At 40.4% G+C, this 12,190-nt stretch overlaps 1 protein-coding gene across 1 annotated transcript in view; it reads left to right on the top strand.

Moving 5' to 3' along the window:
* Window positions 1–2,559: 2,559 nt before the first annotated feature.
* The window catches only part of HORMAD2 (HORMA domain containing 2), a 123,527-nt gene continuing 113,896 nt past the window's right edge, over window positions 2,560–12,190 (top strand). The window contains exons 1-2 of the mRNA XM_023559244.2: window positions 2,560–2,611; window positions 9,632–9,710. Of these exons, the coding sequence (XP_023415012.1) occupies window positions 9,669–9,710 (42 nt within the window). The 5' untranslated portion in view covers window positions 2,560–2,611; window positions 9,632–9,668. The remainder of the gene's footprint in view (window positions 2,612–9,631; window positions 9,711–12,190) is intronic.

Genomic DNA, 12,190 nt, shown 5'->3' with positions numbered 1-12,190 from the left:
CACTGGTCCCACCCCGTATGGAGCAAGGGAGAACGAAGAAAACCAAAGACACAAGGGAATATTAGTCCAAAGGACTAACAGACCACAACTACCACAGCCTCCGCCAGACTGAGTCCAGCACAACTAGATATTCCCCAGCTACCACTACCAACTGCTGTGACAGGGATCACCATAGAGGTTCCCAGACATAGGTAGAGAAAAATGTAGAACAAAATTCTAACTCACAAAAGACCAGACTTACTGGTCTAACAGAGACTGGAGAAACCCCGAGAGTATGGCCCCCAGACACCATTTTAACTTAATACTGAAGTCACTCCTGAAGGTCACTCTTCAGCCAAAGATTAGACAGTCCCATAAAACAAAATGAGACTAAATGGGCCTCACCAGCCCAGTAACAAGGACGAGAAGGCAGGAGGAGACAGGAAAGCTGGTAATGGGGAACCCAAGGTAGAGAAGGGGAGTGTTGATATGTCGTGGGGTTGGCAACCAATGTCACAAAACAATGTATTAATTGTTTAATGAGAAACTAATTTGCTCTGTAAACCATCTAAATCGCAATAAAAAAATGGGGGAGGGAATTTTTTTTTACAGCAAGTAAAAAAAAAAAAATTGGGTGGAATGGTACTACTGTCAAAATAAAAAAAATCTGAATTAAAGGAATGTAACAGCCCCAAATTTGGTTTTAGTCATGATGTTATACCCATTGCCATTGAGTCAGGTTATAACAAATGTTTTTATCAACTTACATCTTTTTTTCCGCCTTTCCTGCAGAAACAAAATGAGAAGAGGTTTCAACTGGCCTGCTGCTTCATCTACTCTCTTAGGAAATCCTTGCAGGTGTTCAAAGGACTCTAAGTCCTGAGGTAGTCCTTGGGAAGGCCCAAATGGTCTACTGTAAGTTCCTCTCTGTTCCTCCCCCTGCTAGTATTTTAAACTTCGGGACAAACCACGCACAGACACACACACAGACACACACACACACCAAGCCCGATAATTTGCATGGTTAAACAGATACAATTCTTTCACTGGTGACCACACGTCTAACCACCCCCAGTGGTCAGTGGAGAAATCTACACTATAATCCATGCAGTAGGTCAGTAGCCCCTGAAATATAAAACTGACTGGGAAGGGACTTCCTGGTCCCTCACCCACAGTAAAAAGTGAGGGCAAGAGTAGAAAAGTCTCTCTCTCTGCCTGTACAACTTTTGAGCTAGGGGAGACTGCTTGTCATGAAACTGTTCGCTGTTTTCTGTGGGTAACTAAATGGCTTTCATTTGCCAACACTCTATAAGCGTCTTATATGTGCGGCTTGGTCAGTCTAGATGGACGTATTTGATGTTACTGGTTGGGGGGCCTCATCCTAGTAGTCTTGTGGCTGCTTGGGATCTTCTGACTGCCTCTGAGACAATCTGCTTTGGTCACACTGACTTCATTAACCTTTGAAAGGCTTCAACCAGTTGCTGTAGTTTCTGACTCAGGGTGACCCCCCGTGTGTCAAAGTAGAAGTGTGCTCTACAGACTTTTCAATGGCTGATTTTTTGGAAGTAGACTGCCAGGCCTTTCTTCTGAGGTACCTCTGGGTGGACCCCAACCTCAAACCTACTGCCTAAGGCTTAGCTCTTTTGCACTACCCAGGGATTCCCAGGTACTAAATAAATATGTACCCAAACACAGGAGCAAGGACCTGAGGGGACACACCCCCAACTGCTTACAAGGGCTACCTCTGTGAAACGGACTAAGACTAGGAACAGTGTAATTTATGGATGTTTTATTTATTTATTTTTTAATTTACATAATTAATGTTCAAAGTAATGCAAAATCATGTCTAGGTGTAGGGAAGAAGCTGAAAATGTTCTCAAGGGCTGGAAACTTTGCCCTCCGAACCTCTAACTCAGCCTTTCCCGCTGACTGGGTGCCTCCAGGCTCTGACTCCCCTCTTCCAGGCCGTCCAGCGCTGACCTCAGGCCTCAGAGCGCCCCCCCAGATCCGGGCCCTGGCCGGCATCAGCCCCAAGGTCCCTCCGGACTCTAACTCCGCCGGCTTCTGTTCACTCCAGACCCCCCAGCCCTCGTGGGCCTCGCCGCCGCCGCCCAACCTCGGCGGGCAGCCCCTCCTCAGGAAGCCCTGCAGCAAGCTCTCCTCGACCTACCGGCTGCTTGGGCCGAAGGCCGGCAGGAGGGCATGGCCAGCCAGACGCCCGAACGCGGCGCCGGCGGCCTCTGCGAGGGCCCGTGCGGCGCTGCAAGCTCGACACCGATCTCTCCCGCCCGGGAGCACGGGGCGAGCCGTCGGAAGCGCGGGAAACGCGGCTGAGGAGGCGCGGCGCCAACAGGCAAGCGGACGAGGAGCATTGACATGCGCTCCAGGGAGGCCAGACACAGAGGCAGGTGGCGGGCCAGGGGCGGTTAGCGGCTGCTCGCCCTATTTTGCATATTCATGAAGCCGAGCAAGGCCGGCCGCCCAGGCAAGCCTAGAGAGTCAATGAATTATTTATGAGGAAACGTCTCGCCCCGCCCAGGAAGGGCTAGTTGATTATTCATGAGCCTGAGGGGCGGGTCTGGGCCGGAAAAGACGGTTGAGGCTCGTCAAAGGGAGGTGTCGTCGAGCTGAGGTGAGGGCCATGTTCTTTATGTTAATTTTTTTCTTTATTTTTTCCTTGAGGCTTTAAGTTTGATTTGGTGCCTGAGATACTCTGAGGAGAAACGGGACGGCGGGAACGCCGGGGTTGAGGAAGACAAAGGGAAGCCTCTAGGTACCATTTTCCCCCAACATTTGACGATGAAAAACTTCACACATAAAAAAAAGTAGAATTGTACTGGGGCCACCCACGTTCCCCCTATTTGGTAGCTTTTCAATCTAGATTTTGCACCCCTGAATAGAAAATGGGGTGGAAATGAACATGCCAATCTTGAGGAAAAAGCAGCAATAATTACCCCCCAGGCAGACGACTTCTGTGTATTAGGAGCTTTGGGGTTTTATCTTATGGAGGTCAGATTTTCTGCAGCCATTGAGGTGTTAAGCCGTAGCCAACGCTTGGCACAGACCAAGAGGAGAGAGAGAGGTGGGAGTGAGGCCTCACGGGTTGACCTCAGCTCTTCTTTCACTTTCTTGAGGATTTGCCATCTCATCTTTGTAGACTTTAGTTCCCCAAACAATACAGAGGAAAGAGTATCTTGAAACACATGCTTAGTCAATCACTCAAACTGTGGTCAAGTGTGCAGACCATTGGATAGGTTGTACAGCACATCTTGTATGGGCTGGTAAAAATGAAGTAAAGGTATGATTCTTAACCCCTAAAGGGGTTTTCAATCTAATTGGGAGTGATAATCTAATTTCACCCCCACTGGGCCATACATTTCTTGATATTGGAACAGAATTTACATCTTTGTAATCCTGCATGATGACTGGCACATTGTAGTCACCCAGTAAATGTTGAATGAATGAATAATTGAAGTAGTATGCAAAAGATATTAAAAAACCAAAACAGCGTGAACAAATACTCAATTAATGTAGTGGAAACCATTTATTCTGAATGAGCATGAAGTAGGGAAATTATCAGGGCTAAATGAAATTTATTAAAATGATGAATAATAATTTACTGAATTTACTGAATAATTTTCTGCGAAACCTCTAAGTAACTGGTTGACCTTTGGCAAGCCAAGCCCTCTTGCTGGGCCACACTTTCTTCTTCTTTATAGTTTTGTTGTTTTATATTTATATCCATGACCCATTTTAAGGTAATATTTGTGTATGGTATGAGATTTAGGCCAAAGTCCTTTTTTTTTTTTTTTTTTTTGCCATTTGGATGTCCAATTGTTCCGGCACAATTGGTTGAAAAGACTTTTCTTCGTTCACTGAATTGACTTTCCTCTTCTTTAAAATGAAGGGCTTGGAGTAGTGCAATAGTATTAGTACATGTTCCGTTCCCTAGCAGCTTTGTGAATCTTTTGTGCCCATTTATGTTGACATGCACTCCCTTTGAATGAAGATTTTTTTTATATCATGTATGTGTAAGGAAGATCATCTGCTTACATTTTAGAATCCAGCTACTGGATATTGTTCACTTGATAGAATTTTCTTGTAAAAAAACAAATGTTTTGGAAGACTGGGAAAGATGGGTGGAAAGTATTAGGAAATCAACCGTCATTGAGTTTGGGCAAATGTAATAAGGACTTTGGTTTTGGCTTTACTCAGAATGGCAAAAAAAAAAGTGGTTTAGGCCTTAATAAATTAAACAACAGCTGGTTAATCTTTATCAGATTCACACATGAAAAAAAAAAGGGGGGTAAAATAGTAATTGTGCCACCATTATAAATAGGGAGTTGAGACACAGGTCAGGAGGTAAACTTAGAGTGAGACTTTATCAGACAGAATACAGAAATCTTGCCTCTTTCTCAACAAGATCTTAATCATTGTCATGGAGTGAACATAAGAAATGTAAGACTGAATAGTCTCAATGCCCTGTGAATTTTCATGTTTATGGATCCAATATGCAAATAAATATATAAATGAAAGGCATTTGAAAGTTAGAATTCTGTTTTTAAAATCCACAGTTATAAAATCTCTCCTAGGTCTTTAGATAATGAGTCAGAGAACAAGGTGGTAAAAAAAACAAAACAAAACACCAGAGCTATTCTCTAAGAGTGCGTGATCTGTAGAGTCATACCTCCTGGGACTGTCAGCTTTCAAAATTAAGCAGGGTTTGTACTTGAGTAGGAGACTTCCACAAAACACCTGCTCAAAGGGAAAACAAAACAGTAGCAACAGGATAGTTAGAGGTTGCAAGGAGCCTGGCTATTTAAAAAAAAAAAAATTTTTTTTAAAGGTCTTTTTGCCCTCCTGAAGCAAGTTTGTTCTAGAACACCAGATAGAGACCCTAGGATGTTGAGAAATAAGCAAGCAAGCCCAGCAACTAGGGAGGCACTGGTAGTGTATCTTATTAGAATGAAAACAAAGGAGAATTTCATTTTGTGGAGTCATTGTAGAAAAAGCCCCAAAGCATGAGTCAAAATTTTTAAGTTTTACTGTCAGTTCTGCCACTGAATGACTGACTGACCCTGGGTAAGTCAGTTGATTTCTCTGGACCTTGATTTCCTCATCTAGAAAATAGATAATTTGAGCTGGATGACATTTAAAGTTCCTCCTACTTCTAAAATCCTGTGATTCTTTTCTAGACCCTTAATTCTTCCTTGTTCTTGTGGTGCTTCTTCAACTGACTCAGCAAATATTTATTGAGCACTTACTTTTCCCAGTACTGTGTTGGTACTGAGGGTTCAAGAATGAGCTAAATCAGACAGAAAATATAGGCACTATTGTATGACTTCACTTATGTGAAATGTCCAGAATAGGAAAATCTATAGAGACAGAAAGCAGATTAGTAGTTGCCAGGGGATGGGAGGAAATGGTAATGGGAAGTGACTGCTAATGGGCATGGGATTTCTTTTTTGAGGTGATGAAAATGTTCTAGAATTAGATGGTGGTAATGATCGCACAACTTTGTGAATATACTAAAACCCACTGAATTGTACGCTTTAAAAAATTAAAAATAAACCAGAAAAGAATGAGCTAGACAGACACAACATTGCTCTCATGTTAGCTCACGGTAGGGTGGGAAGATACATAAGGTCAACCAGAAAACAGTATATTTTGCAATGGGCACATAACCCAGAATTGGGCAGGGTGGGGGGAATCAGGAAATAACTCCTTGAGAAAATTATACGAAGCCATGTCTAGGAGATAAGTAGACATTGGGAAAAGGGAAAATGTTTCAGGCAGAGGAATATTGCAAAAGCCTGAAGGCTAGAGTGAATATAGTTCTTTAGGGTGATTAAACTAGATAAGAATGGTGGCACATAAAAGTGTAAGGGAAAAATGGTTAGAGATGAGGCTACGGAGGCATGAGCCAGATCTTGAAACCATAGTAAGGAGTTCGAATTTTATACTGAGGGCAGAGGGGAGCCATTGAAGTAGTTCATTCCGGGAAGTTACATAATCAGGTTTGTAACATAAAGAGAAAACTGGCTGCAATACAAAGAACAGAATGGAGAAAGCCAAGACTAGAGGTGGGCAGAGTAGTAACCAGTCCAGGCAGAAAATGAGGCTGGCCTGATCTAAAACGGAGACGAGAACAGCATGGATAAAGTGAAGAGTGGGCAGATTCGAGAAATATTAAGATCTCTGGATGTGGGAAAGAGAGAGGGAGGAGTCAGGGTTGGACCAGAAGCTTTAGACTTTGAGACAAGGGAAATATTAGTCCAAAGGACTAATGGACCACAACTGCCATAGCTTCTACCAGCCTGAGTCACGTACATCTATATGGTGCCCGGCTACCACCACTGACTACTCTGACAGGAATCACAATAGAGGGTCCCGGACAGAGCTGAAGAAAAACGTAGAACAAAATTCTAACTCACAAAAAAAGACAAGACTTACTAGCCTGACAGAGACTGAAGAAACCCCAAGAGTGTGGACCCCTGGACATTCTTTTAGCTCAGCAATGAAGTCACTCCTGAGGTCTACCCTTCAGCCAAAGATGAGAGAGGCCAATAAAACAAAATGAGACTAAAGGGGCACACTAGCCCAGGGGCAAGGACTAGAAGGCAGGAGGGGACAGGAAAGCTGGTGATTGAGAACCCAAGGTCAAGAAGGGAGAGTGTTAACATGTCGTGGGGTTGTTAACCAATGTTACAAAACAATATGTGTACTAATTGTTTAATGAGAAGCTAGTTCTGTAAACTTCGTCTAAATTACAATAATAGAAAAAAATGTTTTAGACTTTGAGCAACTAAATATTTGGTGATGTCATTCAATAAGTTAAGGAATAGGAACAGGTTTTAGGAGAGGAAAGAATTCACATTGGATATGTTGTGAGCATCAAAGTGAGACTGTCTATTAGACAGCTCTACAGATCTGCAACTCCCGAGAGAAACCTGGACTCTTATATAAGAATCATTAGAATAGAGATAGTAATTGAAACCATGGAAGCTTATTTGTTCATCCAGGGAGTGTGTTTAGAAGTAAAAAAAGAAGGTTCCTAGGACAGAACCCTGGCGGACAACAAAAGCTAAGAGATGGGCAGGAAAAAAATTTTTTGAAGAGGACACAGAAGAGGAACAACTGGGTGTTTCAGCACAAATGTATAGTAAGATTTATTAAATAAACGTGCTTTGCTACATAAAATGAACTGTGTGTCACACAGTGTCCAAGTGCTTTACAGTGACTCAATCCTCAAAACCACGCTACGCGGCAGATACTATTACTATACCCATTTTACAGATGAGAAAACTGAGGCACACACAGCAATTAATTAATTTGCCCAAGGTCACATGAACAGTGAATTGCAGACTTGAATTTGTTCCTAGGCAGTTTGGCTCCAGAAGAGTCTATGTGCTTAATCACTATGCTATGCCAACTCTCCATATAAACAGGTGCCCAGATAAGAACAAGAGCCCTGAAAAGTTGGATCTATCATCTCCACTGTACAAAAAGCAAACTGAGGTCCAGACAGATTAGGTAATTTGGCCAAGGTTAGAAAGCTGCAAGGCAGTTGAGTCAGAGTTTGAACCCAGGTTCATTAACTCCAAAGTCTCTTTCTACTATCTCATACTGCCAGTTGTTTGTATATGTATGTGTGCATAAACTTTAATTTTGCTTACTTTCTAAATTTTAATTTCTAAGGTATTTACAAAATATTAATAGTGACTAGCTTTAATCCTTTCTCAGAATCAAGAGCCCTGGATGTCTCAGTTTTCAGTGGTAATATCAATTTATTCCAGGCCATCCATTAAACTAGTATGGATATAGTAATGCATTAGGCACCCTGGTGGCACAGCGGTTAAAAGTCAGTGAAAAAGAAGAAGACCCTCAGGAGGTGGATTGCAACAACAGGCTCCCACATAACAACAATGGTGAGGATAGCATAGGACCAGGCAGTGTTTCATCCTCTTGTTTATAGGATCACTATGAGTTGGAACCACCTTAACGGCACCTAACAACAATAGCAATGCATTGTATTCTAATTAGCTGATGTTATTTTCAGGACTTGATTCTCTAAAAATGCCATCAGAATGTCTTATGATCATAGAGGAATGAAGAAAGCACCAATATAGACAGCTGTTTAAAAATCGTTATTCCTCTCATTTATTATCTCTAAGACTAACAACTGCCTCAGTAGGGGGTAGTTTACCGGAGTTCAGTGGGCTAGGACTAGAGTTAAAACTCTTAAAGCTATTCCTTCCCCCATTTTATTTCTTGAAATTGCAAGGGAGACAATTTGATGTGTTGAGTTAGATTTGAAGGTTACACTCTGAAGTGAAGGTTATACTCAGAAGTGAAGGTTATACTCAGAAGTGAAGGTTATACTCTGAAGTCAACAAAAGATACTTTGGAATGCTTAAGATCCAAAGATTTTCAGTCTCATATAAATATTGTAAAAGAGTACCCCCTAGTGCTCTCTGAAGAATTAATTTGAGAGAAAGTATATTACCTATTTACAATCCCCTGGTGGCGCAGTGGTTAAACGTTTGGCTGCCATCCAAAAGGTCGGCAGTTTGAATCCAGCGGTAGCTCCTTGGAAACCCTATGGGGCAGTTCTACTCTATCCTATAGGGTCGCTATTTCCTATAGGGTTGCTATGAGTTGGATTCGACTTGACGGCAAGGGATCTGGTTTTTTGTTTTTGTTTTTTAAATAGGGTTGCTGAGTCGGAATCTACTTGATGGCACATAGGTTTATGGGATAATCTTTGTCACCACCTTGTGGCAGTGTCAAATAACTCCGCCCTTTTATTTACAAAATCTTCCCGAGTCTTACATTAATTGATACACAAAAGATAGGTCATAGACTATCCTGAGTGATCCAGAATGGAATTTTTTTAAAGTGGGTTATTTGACAGTGTTTTGGTTAGAACTCCATAAAACCTAGAAAAGAAACCCTAACTAAAATTAAGTCCTTTGAAAAGAAAAAAGGAAAATTTGCTTTTTTTTATGTAAGTGAAGCAATTGAGTGAAAACTAGATTTATTTTAAGCATTAACTTTTGAGTTGAATTTGCAAATAAATTATACAGGAAGTTAAGAAATACTTTTGAGTCCCTGCTGTCTACAGAGCACCATTACTGTCTGAGAGGATGACAAGGAGTAAGACATACTGTTGAATCTTTAAGTGATTTAGAATTTCTGTCTTTCAAACATATTTGTGAACAAGTAAATCATCTTATAATTTTCATTTAGTGGATGCAAAAATTAATCCAGAGATCTATACCAAATTTACAGGGAATCAGTAGTGGCGATAACAATGTTTATTTCACTAATTTCCCAGAGAATACAGTCAAATTCTAATTATATGGTTTTTCTTTTGGAAAATTTACGATAAGGAGTTTTCTAACTCAAATTCCTTGTATAGATTACATAGGGCCTAAAAGAACTATTTTAGTAATGAGTCTTCCTTTGCTTTTTTAAAATTGAGCTTGGTACATTTTTCTCTAAACCGAACAATCTGGGAAGCAATTTCTACTTGACTGTCCTTGATGTTAGTTTTGTTTTTAGAAGTTTTTAGTTCGATCTTTGGGCAGAATATAATAGGAAATACTTGTTAGCCAAGGTCTCTAATTAATTATATATATATATTTTACAGGTTACAATTGTTAAAAGTATCCTGAAACATTCCTATAATGGCCACTGCTCAGCTCTCTCAGCCCATCAGAATACACAAGGTATTTTTTGTTCAGAATTAAAAGAAAATCGATGACCACTTAATGAGTTAGTTCAGAATCATGACTTTAATCTTTGTGTTTTTTCTTAAACAGCAGTTTTATCAGTTAACTGGCACATAATATTCTGACAGAGCATGTCTACATTTAACTGCCTAATGGATTGGGGATGTCCAGAAAATTAGATCAGATTCTTACAAAATAACTTTCTGGGGGCTTGTTTCATGTTCGTATATTTAGATCTTCTAGAGTAAAGGAAATCAGAAAGCCAAAGATGCTTAAAGAGAAGGATTCTTTATTGGATATTCACTTCCTGAAGCAATTAGGAAATTTCTGATGTAAACCTTGATACAGTTGGAAAAACTGAAGGGAAGTGCTCTGGGAGAACTTGGATGCTGGGAACCCGGTGAAGCATGCTAGGGCCAAGCAGCCTTGCTGGGTTTGGCCAGGCAAGTTTAGCTTGTCCCATCGATATTCATCAATGCATTATTTGTTTATTCATTGAGACTCAGTATTTTATATATATATATTTTTTCATCTACATATTTGAAAAAATATATATGTACACATAATATACTCTGCTATTCTCTCAGAATGCAAAGGTCATGATCTTCATCTTGTAGAAGTTTATAATCTGGTTACGGAAATATGACTTGCTGGAGTTAAGTCAATACACAAAGCAGTATATGATTTACAGATATGTGAAAAAAGAGAGTAAGGTAATACAAGTCACAGGAATTTAGAGAAGGGGAGATTTAGCATGGGCAAGAAGGGGCAGTTCTACTCTATCCTATAGGGTCGCTATGAGTCGGAATCGACTCGACGGCACTGGGTCTGGGTAGAATGGTTTGTATATACCTCATGATGGAGGTGGAACCTACTGTAGACCTTGAATGATGGAAAGAATTTGGATACAGGGGAGGAAGGAACATACCATGAGGAAAACCTAGCATATGCCTTGGTTCAGAATAAGAAATGCTCAGGGAATAGTGAAGAACCCATCCTTACTGGAGTGCAGGGCTCATGTTGGAGAGAAGTAGGAAATAAAATTGGAAAGGAATTGTGGGGACAAATTAATATGGATCTTAAAAGAGGCTAAGGAATTTATCCTTTATTCTGTAGTCAATGGAGAGTCAAAGGGTTTGGTCAAGAGAGTGAATAAAATAATTGCTTTAGGGATATTAAGCTGTAGCAGAGATAGGAAGGACTGAAGTTCAAGGAGAATTAGGGCAGAGAGAAAGCAGTCATCTTTCTGATTCACATTCAGTGTACTCACCAGTCAGACTGCCAATCTCAATTTGGTTTCCTAAGTATGCTTCTTTCCTGGGGGAAAATGCTGAACTGGGTATATGAATTACAATTAGCTTGGTAGTTATTTTTCTCTCTGTAAATTAGACTAACCTTTTGATGCAAATCGATCTTTGTAGTTTGGGCTGCATGAGCTACTTCTCCCAGTAAATTTTAAGTGACTATATGATTCTGCTCTTTAATACTAAAAACTACAGGAATAATTATTATAGAAGTTAACATTTTTTCAGCATTTACCATGTGCGAGGCGTTGTGCCAAGGGCTTTATATTATTATTTCAATTAAACCTCACAATGAGGAAGAAACTGAAGCTCAGAGAACTAAAGTAACTTACCCAAGGTCATGTAGCTTGACAGTTAAGCTGTCAAATATCACTTAAGTACGCTATCTTATCAAATAATTTGTAATAATGTTTTCTATTATCAAGCCATAGTATTTTCATGTATTAGACATTTTAAAAACATCAATAATAACCTTTAAGGTATTAAACCAGCTGAGCTGAGAAACTAATCCCTGGAGCCTAGAGAGGTAGCAAAACTCTAGAGTCCTTTTCCATCCATTGATCTTCATTACTACAAATGGCCTTTTACAGTCTATATTAAATTACATGTCTTTCAGGTAATTTAATTTTACAAATGATTGTTACTTAAATATTCCTTCTAAGTTTTGGAATGTTTTCAATAAATTACTGTATGCATGCAGTGTCTGCTATTACCCAACTACCCAAAAGAACCTTAATTTCTCAGGCTCTGTGGATACAAACTACCATTTGTCTGTCAGCTTGTCATATTGTGGTGGCATCCATGTTGCTGTGATGCTGGAAACTATGCCACTGATATTTCAAATACCAGCAGGGTTACCCATGGTGGACAGGTTTCAGTGGAGCTTCCAGACTAAGACAAACTAGGAAGAAGGACCTGGCAATCTACTTCTAAAAAAAATTGACCAGTGAAAACCTTATAAATAGTAGCAGAACATTGTCTGATATAGTGCTGGAAGACGAACCCTTCAGGTTGGAAGGCACACAAAATATGACTGGGGAAGAGCTGCCTCCTCAAAGTAGAGTCGAACTTAATGATGTGGATGGAGTCAAGCTTTCAGGACCTTCATTTGCTGTTGCGGTGCAACTCAAAATGAGAAGAGCCGCAAACATCCATTAATAATTGGAATGTAGA

This window comes from Loxodonta africana, chromosome 19 (assembly GCF_030014295.1).
Source record: "Loxodonta africana isolate mLoxAfr1 chromosome 19, mLoxAfr1.hap2, whole genome shotgun sequence".
Taxonomy (NCBI): domain Eukaryota; kingdom Metazoa; phylum Chordata; class Mammalia; order Proboscidea; family Elephantidae; genus Loxodonta; species Loxodonta africana.
The sequence above is the reverse complement of the archived record's forward strand: the minus strand, read 5'-3'. Positions and strand labels throughout refer to the sequence as shown.